The sequence below is a fragment of the Apaloderma vittatum genome, unplaced genomic scaffold (genome assembly GCF_000703405.1).
Source record: "Apaloderma vittatum isolate BGI_N311 unplaced genomic scaffold, ASM70340v1 scaffold17627, whole genome shotgun sequence".
Taxonomy (NCBI): Eukaryota; Metazoa; Chordata; class Aves; order Trogoniformes; family Trogonidae; genus Apaloderma; species Apaloderma vittatum.
In genome coordinates, this window is record NW_009728000.1 from 1415 (window position 1) to 20616 (window position 19202).

At 34.9% G+C, this 19202-nt stretch overlaps 1 protein-coding gene across 2 annotated transcripts in view; it reads right to left on the bottom strand.

Annotated features, from left to right (window-relative positions):
• Window positions 1-17535: 17535 nt before the first annotated feature.
• FGF7 (fibroblast growth factor 7) overlaps window positions 17536-19202 on the bottom strand; it is a 28778-nt gene continuing 27111 nt past the window's right edge. Inside the window, exons 3-4 of one of the 2 annotated variants that reach the window (XM_009873928.1) lie at window positions 18693-18796; window positions 17536-18296 (exon numbers count right to left, since the gene is read on the bottom strand). In XM_009873928.1, coding sequence (XP_009872230.1) covers window positions 18102-18296; window positions 18693-18796 — 299 coding nt within the window. In that variant the 3' untranslated portion in view covers window positions 17536-18101. The remainder of the gene's footprint in view (window positions 18297-18692; window positions 18797-19202) is intronic. The other variant, XM_009873926.1, reaches the window with a different exon arrangement.

Below are 19202 nucleotides of genomic sequence, written 5' to 3' on the forward strand. Positions count from 1 at the left end.
GGTCTATATTTGAGAAGTATTTATGTATTATGTATTATAGTATAAATATTTTTCTATGGAGATACTGAGAAGAAAATCTAAGTTCTGTCTTTATTATTAAGTTTCCTTACATATTTTTAACATTTCTAGCATATTGCTCGACATCTAAGAATGTGTAGTATTCTCCTGTTTACTGGAAGAAATGACAGTGAACATGGTCTGTGTATGCTGTAGTGATAGCTTTGACTGTCAGTTTTAGTATTCTAAAGTTTAAATATGTGCTGATGTATGTCTTCTCAGGGGTTTTTTAAAGGCACTCTGTGAGAACAATTCTTACTGTATGTCAGCAGAAAATGGACAAACCTCCTTTTACTTTTGAAGAAGTCTTACTGTCTCAAGATTTGGTGAGTCTTGACTGCTTATTATTTTACCTACCCATGTGTACGGTGAAGTGAACATGTAGGAGTCAGGTCCTGAGCAAAGCACATGAATGTAAATACTGAGAATTGAGTTTGAGCACAGATTGTATTTCCAAGACCCTCAGGCACTGGGAGCTAAGAGATTTGGAGAAATGGCAAACCTTTAAGAAAGCAGCCTCTCCGTCATTAAATTCCCTTTGTCTCAAAGGTAAAATGTGGAAGAAAATGTTTGTCCACTGTACAGCCATTTTCTATTGTTAGAAGCATATTTGAATGCTGACACTGAATCAAGCTTTTTTAAAAGTATTTCAGGAGTCCACAGCATTACGACCATAACAGAAAGTCCTGAACCCCGAGGCAAAAGATTCTGATGAGTATGAAAAGGGAAAGGGCTAGTTTGGCTTTTTAATGAGCTTTCTTTCTTTTCTTGTACCGATAAGACTTCTAGGGAAATCTTTGAATATGCCTTTGTATTTTGTTAAAGAATTTAATATAATGCGGTTACTGGTGATTCATCTAAATTACATTCTTTCTGGAGGAAAGAGAACATTCCTTTTGACCTGCCTACTTTATTTGCAAGTATTGATTCACTCAAAGCCTTTAACTATAGAGCTATAAGAAAAATTACTGTTTTGCTTTGAACCAGAACTTTTTCTCTTACAGGAACAAAGAAACAAAGAAAGTTTAAAGTATTTTGGTTGGCGGAACATTTAATCACAAAATTAGTTTTTTTCTTTAAAAGTGACGTTCTTAGAGGAGCAATCTGACATAAAGATGAAACATTTTAATTTGGGACAGTGTCAAAACATTACTCACCTTTTCCTTTTTTGCACTGAACATATGTGTATTAATAGTTTGCATTTAATCTGATTTTTTAAAAAGAAATAATTTGTCTTGCTGTCCTCCTATTAAGAAAGAACATGTTATTGTCTTTCAGCTATACTAGAGGGTTTAAATCCATATTGATTACTCTGTTTTAACACTAAGTTATTACAGGAACGTGACCAATTGAATGATTAATTTCAAATCACTACCATTGTTTTCATCAGTTTGCTCTAATATCTAAGCTGCTAGTTTAAATTCATTGCTCAGTCAAGGAACAGAGTTTTCTCCTGTGCTTCCAAGGCTGTTCTCAACAGATGGAAGGCATTACTGTCCTTTCCCAGGACTGAAATTGCACATGATTTTATTTGTCTCTTTAGAAACACAACCCTTTTTATCTTATCTCCTGTGCTAACTAAAAAGCTATCTTCTTTTTAATTACTCTGTGTGTGCTGTAATGGACCTCCCTGGCCTATTTCTGCTTTTCTGTCTTTTTGAGATGTTGTAATCATCTCTGAATGCAGTATGAGGGAGAGGAGATAGTGGCATCCTTGTCTATGTTAACAATGTTGCCAAAATTAGACAATCTTAGAAGGTATATGTAAAATGTATTTATATTGGTATTACAATTCTTTATGCAAAATAAAATTCTCAGATTACCTAATTTAATGTTAGCTGAAAATGTTGTTTATATCATTGTGTGAAATAGCATTAATTACGAATTAAGTACTGAAACATCTTTCCAGTTGCCAAAAGCATTGTTGAGGAGTCAAAGGGTGGAAATGCAGAGGTGAACTTTTTTACACAGCATTCTGTCTTATGAATATGCTTTGAATTGGAAGTCAAGGAAGTCTCTGCTACCAAACCAAGGGAACGAAAAGTTTTGAGATTCACTCATTCAAGAGTCAGTCATTTTTTCTAAGACTACATGAACTTTAGATATATTGGGTGATGGGAATTCCAAATACAGTGTAAATATGATGAATAGTTTTATTTGCCTGGCATATTATGGTCAAATCTTTGGAGCCTAGTGTCTGGGACTTCCTTATGTGCTAGATGAGGAGCTTGAAGGAGAATAAATGTGTCTCTGGTGGTTTGGAATGTCTCGGTCACAGTATTTCTTGGATGTTGGTTAGACTTCAGACATAACCAGGCATGAACGGGTTCTTTATTGGAAATATTAATGTGAATACTGACAAAACTGGGCCCTAAATTATTAAAAACTCCTTGAGTTCCTATGTTAAGTGATTCAGAATGGTTAACATAGGTCCATATCATATTTGTAATTTGGCTAATTAAAGGTCAAATAAAGTTTCTATTTAAAAATATTGAGATAAATAACAAATCCTTTGTTAGATTCCACTGAAACATCTTGGACATTTGGCATGGGTTTAGTCTTTTTCTGATAGAAGAGAAATTTTTGAGAAAGAGGAAACTCAAAAGAAACAAACCTCAAAGATTGAAGTGGTCGTTTCATGTACAGAGAGCAACTGCTAAACAAAGTATTTTTATAAAATTGGGTCACCAGCAAGCGAATGCCTCTGTTGTAGAATATTTTTTAAATTTTACTTTAGCAACAAATGGTTGTACGTTTGAGGTAGTATTTTTCTCATTTTTCTCAGCTATTTAACATAAAGGGACATAATAATTAGCTTTAGTTGCTACATGTTTGTTTGTGTTTTATTTTCCCCAAGATGTAGCTATCCTGGTTTCAAGGCAAAATGACTTTCATCATTACCAAGACATCTGGAAGCTCCAAACCTTTGGGACACAGTCGTGAAAGCTCAGCGTTTCTAAGCATGTACTACTCTTTTTTCCAGTATCTTATCACAACCTGCTGATACGCAGTATTGCAAATGTTTTGCCTTTGCGTTCCATTTTCATACTTTGTTCAATATCACTATTAACATTTCTTGAAGCTACAATATTGAGAAATCTAGTAGTCATTTATTATTATGAGCCATTATTTTTGAGAGATTCTTCTTGATGCTCCGTTCTTATGTCCCAGAGTTGACCAATAATTAAAGTAATGAAATGAAAAATGTTAAACTAGGATTAAACTTGTAAAGAATTTCAAAAGTAAAGGAAAACCCAGAATAAGAATGTAGAATATGGGTTTTTTTGCAGTCTCCTTTGAAATATAAGTTACATATCATCTTAAATTACATAATTTTTTTTTTAAATACATCATTGAGTACACAAATCTGACAATGCTCAGGGAGTGATTTAAGATTATGCAGCGAGATGATTGTAATACATCCAATTTGCTGCAGAAATTGTAGGATTAGTAAAGTAGGAGTTTGCAGCAAGTACGTAAAACACTTGAATGCTATTACACCAGTGAATTTCAAATTAATTTCTTCTGTGGGTGGTCGTTCACTTTTACTCCACAGCTGCTAAGCATGAACCTCAAGGTTGTGAAACCGATCTTGTAGCAGCAGCAGCAGTGTGTACAAGTGCATACTCCTGCCTCTCACCCGAGGGCGTAAGAACTGAAGACATTCCTTATTTCCCTCCAGTGACCAACAGCAGCAAAATGAAGCCCTTACAGTGTCCAGCTGCTTCTATGTGCACTGTTAACAGCTCCCTTTGTCAGCCAAGGCACAATTTATGTGATGATATACCAATTCCCCCAGTGTGCATGCACCCATCTCTAACATGACTGATGTGGGGTTCTATTTATATGTAAAGATAAAGCTTTCTTTTTTATATGTAAAGATAAAGCCCCTTGACTGAATTAGCCACAGAAATTGTGATGATTTAGAGGAGTATTGCCACCCTGACCTGTCTGATATGATTATTTACTCCCTTCAGTGGGAATTAGCTATGGCTTTAAATACTTCAGTTACTTCAGTAGCAGATAAACGAGAAGTCATAGTCTTTCCTTGTGAATCTATCTTTTTAAATAACAGTTGAAAGGAGAGGGCTGAGTTAGAGCTCTGTCTGTCCTCTCTTTGTGAAGTGCTTCAGGCAGTGATCCCTGCTCCCGTGGGCAGTAGCTGACTGGTCAGTCAGGGGAGCTTTCTCCTTGGTGAAGTCACTTGGGGGCAGAGTCAGAATTCATTGCACTCTGAAAGACCAAGATACAGTGCGTTAGATCTTTTTTTTTTCTTTATAATTTCCACTTGAAGTGGAATTGTGTAGGTTTGCATTAATATTTGTCTTTAAACTTTAAGTGCTTAAATGTGATAAGATACAGATTAGGTAAGTATACGTACTTGAAGTATGAAGAAATAGGAAAAAAGTCATTTATTTTGTGAACAAATTTGAATTCTTGCCATAGAAATGTTTTAAAAATTTGATGAGTAGCTGTCCAAAATTGCTTCCTTTATGTCGCAGAATCAGTAGGATCACCTTGGTACAGAAATATATATAAACAAGAGGAACAGACTGCTAATAGTCATGTAATCATAGTTATCACCAACATAAATCCATTGCTAATTTGTTACTGGTATCAGATATTCTGAAATCCTGACCTTTGGTGCATTCTGCATACTAAATTGTTATCATTAATAAAAATTAAAATATTTTAATTACTATTTTTGCAAATTAACCTATCATTAAATAGTATTACACAGACTGAATTTCACAGTCTGTGTTAAAATAGTTTCTACCTGATAAGACTGAAGAATATTGTAAAGGTTATGTCACTTACATACTGCATTTTTCTGAATGATTTTTTGACTGCTTCAGATTTATAAATGAAGGAAACTGTTAATTCCCATCATTTGTCCAAACCCAAATACTGTCAAGCTGATCAAAACAAGTTGTGCGGAGTGAAGAATAGATTTAAGATTCAGATTGTTGAGCAGGCTTGATAAACTCTGTGTCTAAATAGTGACCTGTTGATAGTACTTGCTGCAAAACATATTTGTGCATGAATGTAACATTGCTGAGAAGTGTTCAAATACAAACAGAAGCATGCTTGTTGAAGTTGACAGTGAAATACCAATTCACAGAAGTAATCACTAGTCCTACAAAATATAGAATGTCTCTTTTTTTTTTGCATGAAACCTCGTGTCTTGGCACTCAAAACAACGTCTGTAGACCTTACTACTTGCACTAGATACAAAATTCTTATGTGAGTTTATAATCTACAGCTATTCCTAATAGAGGCATTTGTAATGCACTGCCACAACTTGATGTAGCTTTCTGAAATGCCATACCTGTGTTTTTAAAATAAACTTTGGCAGGACTGATTCAAAAATTTTGTTTAAAAAATTAGGAGGTTTGCAGGTAGATCAGTCCCTATACTTGGATGACCTAATGCTGAGGTACCCAGAGAAGCTACTTTTGTTCTTAGTAAAAGTTATTTCCCCTGCAACGTGTTTCCCTTCAGTATTTCAGCAGACTGAAAAATATTCCTATTTGCTAGCTAGTTTTGTTCCAAATTAATATCCTTGTACTTTTTACCTTTGTCTAGTTTTGGTTTGTTTTGTGGTTTTAGGTTTTTCTTAAGTCTCTGCATTCAGTGTAATGAATATTGTTTTAACAGGAAAATGTTATCAAAGTTTAGAGAAGTTTATGTCTCTCAAAATCATATCTTTTTGGTGATGTTTTCTCCAAAAGTTTAATGTATAAATTAATTTCAAGCATTATTAGATTTATTATTATCAAACAAGTAAAAAATTGTGCAAGTATTTTACTGATTAAGCTCAACTGCGTCAAGTGTAGTCCCAAGATTAACTTTAAAGTGCAGTAGCTGAACATATGAAGAGCTAATTTAGTTAGCAGGTTTATACCATGAAGCTTAAAATAAACCTTCTCGTCAAATTGACTGTCTATTTTACTTTGCTTACTTTGTGTAATGGTGCTAGGATTTTTAAAAGGTATGAGTTTTGACTATTTAGGTTAAGAACATAAATCAAAAATGTATGGATTCTGTTACCTTAGGTGATCACAATGTTCTTTATTAAGAAGAGAAGGAAAATATTAATGTGACAGGAGGCTGTGATTATGTATGCTGGCTTTGATTCAGTTCTGCACTTAGATTTCGTCTTAATTGTTGGCTGATAGACTTAACATATGCTTCAAATAATGCATGTTCTTAAGTGCTATTCTGAATCAGAACTGCAACATACTAAAACAAAAATCTGTTAATATATTTAGAAGAACAACATATTGGAGTAAGAGATGGAAATAACTTAAGAACGTGTGTTTCTGTGAGATTCGTGTCATCAATGGCTCACATCATATTATAGATAACCATGAGTTTTAATGATGCCATGTGTCAGTATATTAGCACTCAACTATATCTGAATTTATGCTGATACTTTTTCCCTGACTTTTTTCCCACTTCAAGCCTAACCAAAAAGATCAAGACCACTTGTCTGACAGAATTGCAGGTTTTGTGTCACATTTTCTTCTTGCTCCCAGGGATGCTAAAGATGCTTTTCTTCAGGTAATAGTGAAATTAGCATTTTCAGGGATATATGGATAGATGCTGTATTTCAGTTCATAAAAGTATTAGCATGTCATAGGAACCAATTTACATGTATGCAGATTGGCAGCATTTGGCTCCAAACAAGAGCACATGCATGTTAAGTAAGTGCCAGAGAGAGGATTATCAGAAATGGTGAGGAAAAGCTCGAAGTTATCATGTTCAGTGAGGTGACTTTTTTTTTTGTTCATACGATGTGTGAATAGTGAAATTTAATGATAGTATTAGAAGATGTGATTTTTTTTCAAAATATTTTTAATTAAATATTAACAAATAATACTTTATTCTGTATCCTAATTTTAACCCTAAGTGACTTCTTCAAAGTCCGTACCCCATGGTGAAATACTGGCAACAGTATTGTAAAAGCTGGCTTTCTCTGCTTAATAATAATAGTGATATCTTAATTCTCATTGTTGGCTTATGAATATGGATAAATAGTTTAAAACACTAGCCTGGAAAGGAGACAAAAGATCTGAGCTGAATATCCATTGCATTATTCTCTGGATCAGATATTTCAAAATGCTTTTGGCGAAAAGCATGTCAAGCAAAGTATGTAACCTGCTTTAGTTGTTAAGTAAGCTGTATAAGTGTGTCTTGACAAACCTGTTTGGTATCCTATGGCTGACACAGTGATACTGCATTCTAAATATTTCTTTGTGTAGCCAGATCAGCTGGACTGGACCTCCCCGTGCTCAATAATGGTAATATCCTACTGCGAATATGAGACATTTCTGACCGCCTGCTTGTGTTTCTATCTTTCTGTCATCGTACTTGTTAGATCCAGTTGTAGCACTGTTCCTCTGTAAGATGTTTGAGGATGAAGCTAGACTGGCATTTTTCAGTTGGATTTAATGAAATATTTTCCCCCATTAAATTAAGCTCTGGTGTCACTCCACATTTAAACTCTTATATGCCTCAGAGTTTGAGTGGATGGGATCTGATAATCTCTTTAGCGTTGGTATGAAGATGATACTGAAAAGAAAGTATTGCATTTTTCAAAGTTAATATGTAGGCTTTAAATGAGTCCGATCACTGTGTTACTGCAGTGTCTCTGTTCTCAGTAGTTCTTTTTGCTGTCAGAGTACTTAACTGTTGCAGAATTAGCCAGCAAGGATATAATCATACCCAGAGACATAACTTACAATGGAGCTGATGAGTGCAGGTCTCACTTCACTGCCTCCTTTGTGCTACTGTGTAGAAGTGTTCTGGAAGAATCTATGGTAGGCACAGAAATGCCGTCAGGAAGGAAGCCTTAATATTCAAGCCCTAAGCAAAACTGTACCAATTCCTGGAAAAGCTGCTGAACATAGCAAGGAATTTTTTCATTTTTTTTTGTTAAAACAGAAGACTAGGAGATCTTTGCCAGTAACTATCTGTAGGTGGTCTTGAAGGTATCCCTCTATAAAAAATGGTCACTTTGTATAAATATCACTACAGGATTCAGACTGTACCTGCCCTAGAAGTTTCTGTTGGAAGTAGTATTATATTACAATTAAGTATCTGCATGTTTTAACGGTAACAGTTTATGATTTTTAGATTGTATGTGTCATTTAATATCCATTCTAAAATTCATATTTAGAGCAGATTTCTATCTTTAGTGCTCATTTATTTAGATTTCATGACAATGTGGATTTCATTATCTTGTATGTTGAAGCTGATTGACAAATGCAATAGAAATATGTTTTTGAAGTAGATATAAAACACAGAAATATTTTCTCAAAACTTTTCTCTGTATCAGTCACTGTTTGTTGGGCAGAATTTTCTTTTTAGTTACAGACAGAGAAAATTGGATGTAGAAAAAGATCACTCTGAAAAATTTAATTTAGAGAAGGTTTACATACTTCAAAGTTATACATGCAAACTCCAAATGGGCCTTTAACTTGGAAGCAGTGGGTAAACCCACAGTATGCTCTGTAATGTGTAACCACTGTAAACAGATAATGGATAGAATTAACTGAAATTTAGTCAGACCAGAAAAAAATCCCAAGGAACTAGGAGACCACTGCAATGGCATAGATTTTGTATCTGCATGAAACTTATGGTGTGGAAGCTCTGTAAAATTCTACTGGAATGAATATTGAAAACCACTGAATAAAGTCAATTATGCATTGCTGCCAGAATCATTCACAACCTCAACGAAACATGTGCAAATGTATTAAATTACCAGAACTGGAACAACCACAAAGTAAGGACATCCACCCATGTGCAAACAAGCAGAAGCAGAAGAGAGATAGCAAAAACTGTCCTGGTTGGCTTTAAAATATACAGATATGATTATTTCAGTCAACAGGCTTGGACCCCAAGCCTAAAGTTGACCATGGGCATAAAAATTTGTACATTGGAGACAGAAAGTATAACAATTATAATTTCATTTGGTTATATTCATAGACGGATTTTCAAAAATAACAAATATTTTTCTAAATTAAATCTTTGATTTTCAGGTCTAAACCTAAGGAAATGTGTATGGAGGAAATGGAATCTCTAAAGCTTTAGGGCTGCCACAGTAAATCATACTAATAAAGATGCTACTGCTAACATACGAGCTAGTGCATCTGCCAGTTCTACAGCAGTCAGTAAGTCCTCTCAACATTTTTAGATGCATCATGCATGTTAAGTTATGCATTTTTGAATGAAATTTACAGTATGTTGCACAGTCTAATTGTCAACATGAATTATTAGTAATATTTTCAGTTTGTTTTACCCCAAATCAAAATGTAATAGCATTTAAAATTGAATTGTGGATTTTGATTGACTCTAATCATATAGCCTCCTAATATAGTGATACTTCCATTTGATTAAGCTCTAAAGAAATTACAAGGTATTTAAAGAAGCTTCTAGTACTTTGTGTAGTAAAATATGATGGTTTTGATGTTTCGGCTCCTCTAATACTAATGATAGCTACTATTTTTCTATTGCTTTCTCTGGCACCTGGCTCCCATTTTCAGTGTGTCATGCATTCTGTCCTCTTGCTTCCACCCCTTTGTCTTCCCTGTCCTGACGGATCAGATCTTGACTTTCATTCTTTCATACTGGCCTGCTGTTCTTTCTCATTACTGCTATTTTAACGTCTTTTCTCAAGCTTTTTGTGCTGATGTTGCTTCTGACTTGCTCTCTTTCTGAATGTTATCCAACATTTTGTGTCTTCAAGCTAGCCAGCAACTTGTCTCTTCTCCCTGCCTGAAATTACTGTTTTTCTTATAACAACTACAGCCATCATTGTATGCTACCAATCTTCTTTTACTTCTTTTTATCTTCCTTTTGCCCCAGCCATAACCAACTTTTCCCATCCTTGTCTTTTCTTTCCCCCTCCTTTTTCCCATGGGCTCATATGCTTTTTCTGGATTTAGATCATTCCCAAGTCACAAAGGTAGGAAAACTTATTTTTTTTAGCAAAATAATTCAGAGGAAAATATCTGGGAGAAAGCTTATAACTTTTCATCATAGATATCATTTAAGGCAACGAAGTCTCTGATTCTTTGATTTTACATTTTCTAGGGTGAAAGGTACTATATAAAATAGGGATATTAATTGCCAGATAAGATGAAAAATTATTTTAGAAATTCTTTAGTGATGGAATCTACCTGAATAAGAAAAAATATCTCTGTGCAAGTTTTTGAGGCTACTCACCTCACTCTGCTGATAACAGTCTTCCCACTCCCCAGCCCCTACCATTTCAATGATACCTCTATGACAGGTTTTCTCCACAGTTATATTAATTTCTTAGGAAAAGATAGAAGGTTGTCTCTTGCATCTATTGATAGAAGTTTTGGAACATGCTGTACTCAGGAAATCCTGAATTAGTGAAGTGCTGCAGATGTGTCGGAGGAAGGGAAGTGTTCTGGCATGTGCCATGATTCCCACAAAGCTTTCTCTTGTAATGTAAGTGTAGGAGAATTGTGTGGGTTTTTCACAGGCGAACAGGGTATCTGAGCAAGGAGGAGAGTTGTTCTTGAGACCTAGCTGCAGGATTTGATCTCTACAAATGAATACAGCTTTGTAGAGTCTTTGCATGGATTGGCTGTACACATCTATGGCTTAGTAAAGTGAACTCTCTTAGTGTCCTTATGTACTGCCTGTTAGCTTTCCTGAATAATTTTCTTTTTTTACTTTACTATTTCAAGTACGATTAAAAAAATCGAATGTGGTTTCTTTAAAGTCAAAAGTCAGTGTTGCTCTGATCAAATTACAGTCCTGAAAGGAAATTCTTATTTACAGAATCCATTTTTTATGTGTTGCTCAGTTTGCAGTACAGATTTTTGAAACAGAAATGTATCTATGTTTTTGGACAACGGAACATTTGGGTTTAAAAAATAATATGCTTTTACAAAACCTAAAACCAGTGGAAACATTTGCATGATTTTTATGACTTCCAATGGTTTTATTCTGGTATAATCTTATTTCCTTTTGGATCTTGGTCGTTGTAGTACTTTACTGGTGTATGAAAACAAGAATATGAAACTGAGTAGAAAGTGTTTATTTGTGAAACAGGTTCAGTAAATTACCTCAGCTGTTGATTATAATGACACATCTGACCTAAGGGAGTCTGTTTTAATGACAGTAATTTCTGAATGCACTGAAGCAGTTGTTACCTTGATGTTTCAAAGATAGAATGACTTGTTTTTTCCTGTGACAGTAACGTAAAAGGGAGAAGCTTTACTATTTTAGCTCTTCCTATTAATATCCTGATCTACCTTACTGCTTTAGGCTTGCAGGATGCTCACAGTATTGTTCAATAATCACTTGTTCTCTTTTATGATCACTGCAAAGTTAGGTGCTTGTCCAGATCCACTTTGGTGTCTAGTTTTCAGTAAAGTCAATGGGAATGGGGTGTATAGGCAAGTTAGCTGTCATACTAACATGTTGTGTCTTACACAAGCATTGGGCAACCATGGTTTCCAATTGCTCCCTTCTCTCTGAAGGTCTCATCTGGTGTTCCTGTACTGTGCTTGGAGAAGAGGAGGCTGAGGGGGAAACCTCATAAATGTTTATAAATAACTGAAGGATGAGTGTCAAGAAGATGGAGCCAGATTCTTCTCGGTGCTCTCCAGTGATAGGTCAAGGGGCAGTGATCACAAACTGGAAAAAAAGAGGTTCAAGCTAAACATAAGGAAATACTTCTTTACTATAAGGATAGCAGAGCACTGGAACTGGCTGCCCAGAGAGGTTGTGGAGTCTCCGTCTCTGAAGACTTTCTAAACCTTCCTGGATGTGTTCCTCTGTGATCTTCTCTAGGTGATCCTGCTCTGGCGGCGTGTTTGGACTAGATCATCTTCAGAGATCCCTTTCAACCCCTACCGTTCTGTGATTCTGTGCAATAATATCACAGCAACTCATATAGACATAAACAAGCTAATCTTGTTGAACAGAGCGAGCAACCGAGCCATGATGATGTGGGGTCCTATGTAGCAACAGAGGTCACTGAGTGTGGGTAGAAACAGCTGCATCTCCTCTGCTGACCTATGCCCTGTTGTGATTAGTCTAGTAATTTAAAGCTAGTGTGGGTGTATGTTTAGTGTTTTAGCAGCACATGCCAGACTCAAACTTCTTTTTCTTGCTGATTGAATAGGACATTGAAAGTGATTTGCTGAAAGTTGTATAAGAAATCTGTAGCAGAACCAGGTTTCAAAGGCCTGTAGTTGAACCATGAAAACTCAGCGGTCACTAGCCCCTGATTGATTCTTGTCCATCAAACCTGGTGCTGTCCAAGGTAATAGTAAATTACGTTTATGCTTAGACGGCCAATTGTAAAGAGAGTTAGTCCTGAATTCTGATTAAAATTATACCACATAACATTATTATTATGCTAATAAAGATACTACTGAATTAGTTAGAAGAATAGGGGCTGATTCATTTCCTCTACTCAGCACTGGTGACAGCACACCTGGATTGTTTTCAGTTTTGGGCTCCTTAGTACAAGAGTCGTGGCCATAGTGCAGAGAGTTCAATGAAGGGCCACAAAGATGATTAAGGTACTGATGCATCTCTCCCTTGAAGAAAGGCTGAGAGGTGGGACTGTTTAGCCTGGACAGGAAAATGCTCAGGAGGGATCTTATCAATTTATGTAAATAAAAGTTGAAAAGACAAGAGGTTCCGCGTGAACATCAGGAAGCACTTTTTTTCCTGTGAGGGTGACTGAGCACTGGCACAGGTTGTGCAGAGAGGTTGTGGAGTCTTTCTCCCTGCAGATATTAAAAAAGGGTGGATATGATCTTGGGCAACCTGGCTCCAGGTGGCCCTGCTTGAGCAGGGGAGTTGGACCAGATGACCTTCAGAGGTCCTTTCCAACATCAACTAGTCTGTGAATCTGTGAATAAAGTGAGGTAGAGAGTCTTTTAACTAAAGATGGGACAATGAAATATCTTTAGTTGGGGGGTCTTACCTTCACTAAGAGGGATATAGGCTAGAAGTAGTGCCTTCATGCCTATATAAGATGAGAAATAGATAAATAATCAGAGAATATAATCATAGAATCATTAAGGTTCGAAAATACCTCTAAGGTCATCAAGTCTAACCATCAACTCAACACTACCATGACCACTGAAGACATTACATGTAGGGTTTCCTATTGAAGTCCATTCAACTTTGGCAACGTACTTAACCTGACACATTCAAGTCCTCATTAGGTACCAGTATCCACTTTCCAGGTATCTGGTGGCCTTCCAGATCTGTACTTCGTCGAGGAATGCTCAGTGTTCAGATCTTTAGCCATCTTCACTAAAACACTATTTTAGAAATTATCATAAATGTAAGGATTCTTATTTGATATTGGACTTCAGTTTGAAAACCCTGTGACCTTTATATGACAAGTTTATGGATCTTCATTCCAGTTCCTCTGCTTTTCTGGTTAGCACTGAAGGAAAAGAGTTTATTCTCATGAGGAGATAATTTCCTCTGAATTGAGTTTGTCTTTTCCTCTCTGTGTTAAAAGTCAATCTTTTCAAGCACCAGGCCTCTAAATAAAAGAGTTTTCTTGATGAAGCCACCAGTCTTGGTAGGCTAGGATCTGTCTTCACAACAGAATTGAAGAAAATCTCCCTTCTTAGGTCTGGAATGTTAACTGTTAAATTTCAGGGTCTGGAATGTTTGAGACTTACAAGCTAGCTTTCCTCAGCTGGGTATTGTGAAGTTATTTACAGAGCTCAAGTTTTAACACTTGATAGTTTTAACACTATATGATTTTTTTATTTTGTTGGCAAATTTTTATAATGAAACTCTGGGGTTCTATTTTATGTAATATCATGAATTTAATTGTATGGTGTTAAAAAGCTTTTTGCTGTGTGAATATCACTGAGGTTAATATAAATGTCATGTTAAAAAACTTGTGCAACTCCTTGAGTATTTTTCCATATGAGTTTCTGCTTTAAAGACAGTCTTAATCTTCAAAATTATTCTACTAACAGCACAGACAAGTTAGCTTTTTTTTTTCTGCTAATAAATTCACCTTCTCTGCTGTTTTAAGTAAATGTGGGATTTAAATAACAGTTACCTTTAAAAGTTAGCATGGAATATTTAAGAAGTTAGTACTGAGTTGGATTGCATAGGCTTATGAAGTAGACTGCTCGGATACTGGTCACTGAGGGCAGTGAAATACTGATGTTGTCTTATTACTTTATTCATTTAACATTAACTTACATTTTGCTTCAGCTCATTCAAAAACAATATACATCTGTTCTTCAAAAAGTAATTTAAACCACAGATAAGTGTATTTTAATAATTACTCATTTGATTAATTATTTAGTAATTTGATTATTACAGATGCTATACACAGTGGTGTTTTAAAGTACTTGCAACAGAACTAAAAGTGAGACCATGTTGTAGCATATCGTGTCTTTTAAAAGTGATGGAAATTGTCCAGTTGTAACTTTTTATTGTGTTACGAAATTTATTTACATCATTTAAATGACATACGAGTTTTTACAGATAAACTATGTGGCAAATAGGTAATTATCCCCTTAACATGGAAAAATGTGTTTTGTGTAATTCTTCAGAGAGATCAAACTGCACCCTGGATAGCTGTTTGTAAAGAAATGACTCTCATAGACTCATTTTCAGACTCATTTGGGTTGGAAGGATGCTGCACATCTGTTGTCTAACCTTCTGCTCAAAGCTGGGTCCACACTGAATTTAAACTAATTTGCTTAAGGCTTTGTCCAGTCAGGTCCTGAAACCCTCTGAGAATTCTGCAGTTGTGCATGAGATTCCGCAGGTGAGATTAACTCATTTCTGTGTCACAGAGTGTTTATCAGCACTAATGAGAAAGATAAGTAAAAAGAAGTAGAATCTTGTTAACTAAATTTAGGGCCTGTGCAATGGAGCCCTGTCTGAAAATGTGGTTACTGAAGGTGGCTAAATCGATTGGTTGTTTAAACCACCAGAGCTTATGTTTCAGTTCTGAACCACAGTTTATGTACACTTTGTAACATCAGTGGTAAACAAACAAAAAAAAGCTAGATGAAGGCCAATGCATCTGAAGGAAAAACCAAAGAAATTACAATTGAGAGTGGCTTTTATAGGCCATTTTGTTAGGGTTTCTCTTGATCCCTTAGTATTTTAAGGGCTGATATTGAGACCTATCCAGACAGATATATCTGTTTCTTTTTATATGAGCATGTTTTCCTCCAAGTGGTACATTGCGTGACTGATGTTATGCTTGCATTGTGATAATTGATATAAAAGGCTTTTGTGAGGATTTCTGACATAATAGGTTCTTTTTTTAGTCCTTATCTTTTAGTAGTTTGCTATTGTAGATCATCACTATAAATTTTCAAATTATTATTCTCTGATTTTAGCACTAAACTTATGTTTTTGGAGACACCTGAAAAGAATGATTTTATTTCAAAAGAGACTTTCTAAGTTAAAGGTATATTGAAAATTGCTTAACTGGGTTGATCTGATCTTGATTTTCTGTTCACCTTTTCCCATTATGTACTGGAATAGAAAAATCTAGAATATGTTCTAACCTTTACATCTGTTTAACTATTAAAATGCCAGAAGAAATGAAAGAGAAGGCATAAAAGAGAGTTAGAACTACTGATTTTTCTCTTGTACAGCCCCTCCTCTGCAAAGTGAACATGAGAAAGGTATTACAGCATATAAAACCACATGACTGTGCTACTAAAGGATTGTGTCATTTGCATTCACGTGTTTTTTTGTGAACCCTTCACTCACAGGATGCATTTCAGATACGAGAGTTGTAAAACATACAGTGCCCTTGCCTTAGCTGGTGGTAACAGAGTGATCCATTAGATAAAGCATCTAGCAGTAAGGGCTCATCGCCATTGGGGCTGAGGAATTGTTCGACTGTATTTCTGTATTCTCGAATTACATAATCAAAAGATCTGTAGAAAAGCATGTCTGTATCTGGATTTTTTTTTTTTGCATATATATTCATATATTAATATGCGTATTCACATTTTAATTCAAATTTCAGTAAAGCTTTTAAGCACAAACAGTGAGATTTTGTTTTCTTTTTTTTTCAAACTTCAGCTAACCTAGTTTAGATCTAGAAAATTTTGCTAGTATGTTAAAGCTGATCATGAGTGTGAACTTCACAGAAAAGTAGTGCAGTTATGAGCAAAAAAGTTTCTCTGATAGTATAGTTGTGTTTAGCGAAGAAGTAATAGATAAACTAGAAAAAGCACAGTGAAGGTTTACTGATAGAGCTGTATTGATGAATTTTTCTACATAGACCAGTTTATATCTACACTTTGATGTTTGATATTAGCAAGTCAAAAATCATGTGATTTCCAAATTACAGCATTTGTTAAACAAATATTAATTTTCAAAAATGAAATATTTGTTGAAGCAGACTGTTGCTGTTTTCGTTGAGTGCTGTTATAAAGGGAAGAGTCTCATGTTGGAAAAAATGGCTGACTCTATACACTTGTAATGAAAAATAGAATATTTAAGACCTTTAGTAACTAATTGAACTCCATCTCAGCCATCTAGCAGCTGTTTTAGTGAATTTTTGGTGATCTTTATCTACATGGAGTTATCAAAATACCAAGGAAACTTGTAGGCAAACTGAACAGAATGATATAATGCATTAGTCATGCAGGGCTTAGCCGAACACTTGAATAGCTAGAAAATTAAGATGCCTTTTCTTCATCGGGTCACAATGATTTCAGCTGAAGTTTTGAATTAGTCACATAGGTTCATACATATTTCTGTGTCTGTGAATATAGGTTCCACCATCTGAGGATTAGTTCCAGTACCTACTGGATCTGTAACCTTCTTTTACCTGCCGTAACTCTGGGCCCACTAGTAATTCAATTAGCGTGAGTATGTGGTGAAGATTTTTTACATTTTTGCATTGTTCCTTTTGAGATGTCCATTGTGTGATTTGCTGCAGGCTGTCATTTTTGTCTGCCATCCAATGTATGTTGGCAAGAGGGCTGTGTACTAGTCTTTGTGTCTGGTCACAGAAAAAAATTCATGCATCTCAGCCAGACCATTTTGTTATTCCTTTAGAATTAAAAGCATATGAAACAGATGCAGCTTAATAAGTATTTTTTTTTATAAATAACATTTAAATAACTTAGAACAATAAGGTTCAAATACAACTTAAAATAAAGTTTAATGCTGTTAACAACAGAAAAGCATGTATAAGGGTGGAAAAACAATATTGAAAGCTGTATGCCCTAACAGGAATTATACAAAAGATAGGATATGTTACATAAAAAAACCTTAGTATGTCTGAATTTTTGCTTCATCGTTACATAAAATGTTAATTTGTGAAAAGTGAGATGAAGTACATTATTTATTCCTATTCTTATTTTACATACACTATTTGAAACATCTTTTAGAGCAGCATTAGGTATTTGTTTCATTAATAGATAGGAACAATTCGTAGTAGAGTAAACTTAATTTTTCCAAACTAACTCTTTTATCTGAATACAACATTTACAAGATTATATTTTTTTTCTTATCATATAGTTTATGTATAGAATATCAGTTTCTTGGGGGGAGTATTTAAAATACTGCTCAGCCTCCACATTTACTATTGACTTGATAATCTGACAACTCATTCCAGCAGCCTTAAAGTCTGACATATTTTACACAACATTATCATCTGCTTATTATTATTATAGCAGCCATATTTAAGAAGCAGATAGTTTTTTTTTTTTTAAATAAAATATTATCAGATAATCAAGTAATGACTTATTCTTCAGGGTAAATTAATTTAAGAAACTACCCAGTTACAATGACTAAGATAATGATTGTACAACTCTTTAGAATTTTTTACAACTTTTAGTTAGTAAATCTGGTTTTGTGTATATTTTCAAATCTTTTTCATGTAGTCTCTTAAAAATAAACATAAATGCGCAAGTCCAGCTTGTTCAGTTTCTCAGTAGTATTCCAGCCTCTCTTGATATCTTGTCAAATAGTCTTCTTAAAAATAATCTTCCTGCTGGAACTAGTTATTTATAGATCATTTGTGATTAGGATATTGCCAGAGGAAGAAAGTGGGATGCTCTGTGTTCTTTCTTCGTTTTTTTACCTTTCATGGGGACCCCTTTGTGGTTTAATGTAACAAACATCTCCTTTCCTTTGTGTGTCCATTTTGCAGAAGCATATGTGTTATAATGGTTTTCTTCAATCAGTTCTATGAAGTTGCAGTCCTCATTGCATACTTTCTGTTGAGAGTAAATAATAAAATAGAGTGAAATAAGTACATGTGGGTTTTTTTAAATACTTAGATTAGGGACGATGGGAGAAGAATATGCATTATAAAGCTCACATATTAATACTTTAAAACAATAAATTGGACTTTGTGAATCTGACTATTAAATATTTTAACTTTATCTATTCCTCTTTAGTGTTCTGCATTTTTAAAAACTATATAAGCTTTAATTACTGAATTCATTACATGAACATAAAAGTCTAGCATGGCATGTACGGGATAAGTAAAGATACATTTTAATTTTTCAGGAATCTGTTTTATACAAACTATACAGATGCTACATCTAAAAACATGTATCTTGAAGATTATACGTGATAGCTGTACACACGGGAGACGTTTGCATCCATACCTTTCCATAGAGTCTTCCTGACTTGTTCATTGCCAGAAAGTATTCACTTTCCACTCCTTTGATTGCCACTATTCCAACTGCCACTGTTCGGATTTCTAGAATACCTGCAAAGGCACAGAGTAAGGGTTGCTTGTTCTCCAGTCAGCTTAGAAGGTTTAGTTGAACTAATATTCTGTAGTGCTTCTGTGTTTATCGAAAACCTGCAGCAGTCATTCTTAGAAAACAGAAAAATGATGTATTCATTCAAGTGAAGAGAGGACTAGAGTTTAAAAATTAATTGTATTTCGTCATGTCCGCACACAGTCACTTAAAAATTGTATGGTGATAATTTTAAGGTATATGCTGAAATTGCAATGTTAGGGTAAGTAATTTTTCTGTTTTCAAAGAATCAGCGTGTCTTACAGTTTATCAGGCTCAGACTTTTGTTTGGAAGGATTATGCACATAGCCATCAAGATTCACAGAATTTGTGAAAAGCCTTTATTTTGAAGACTTGTGCAGCAGTGTCATC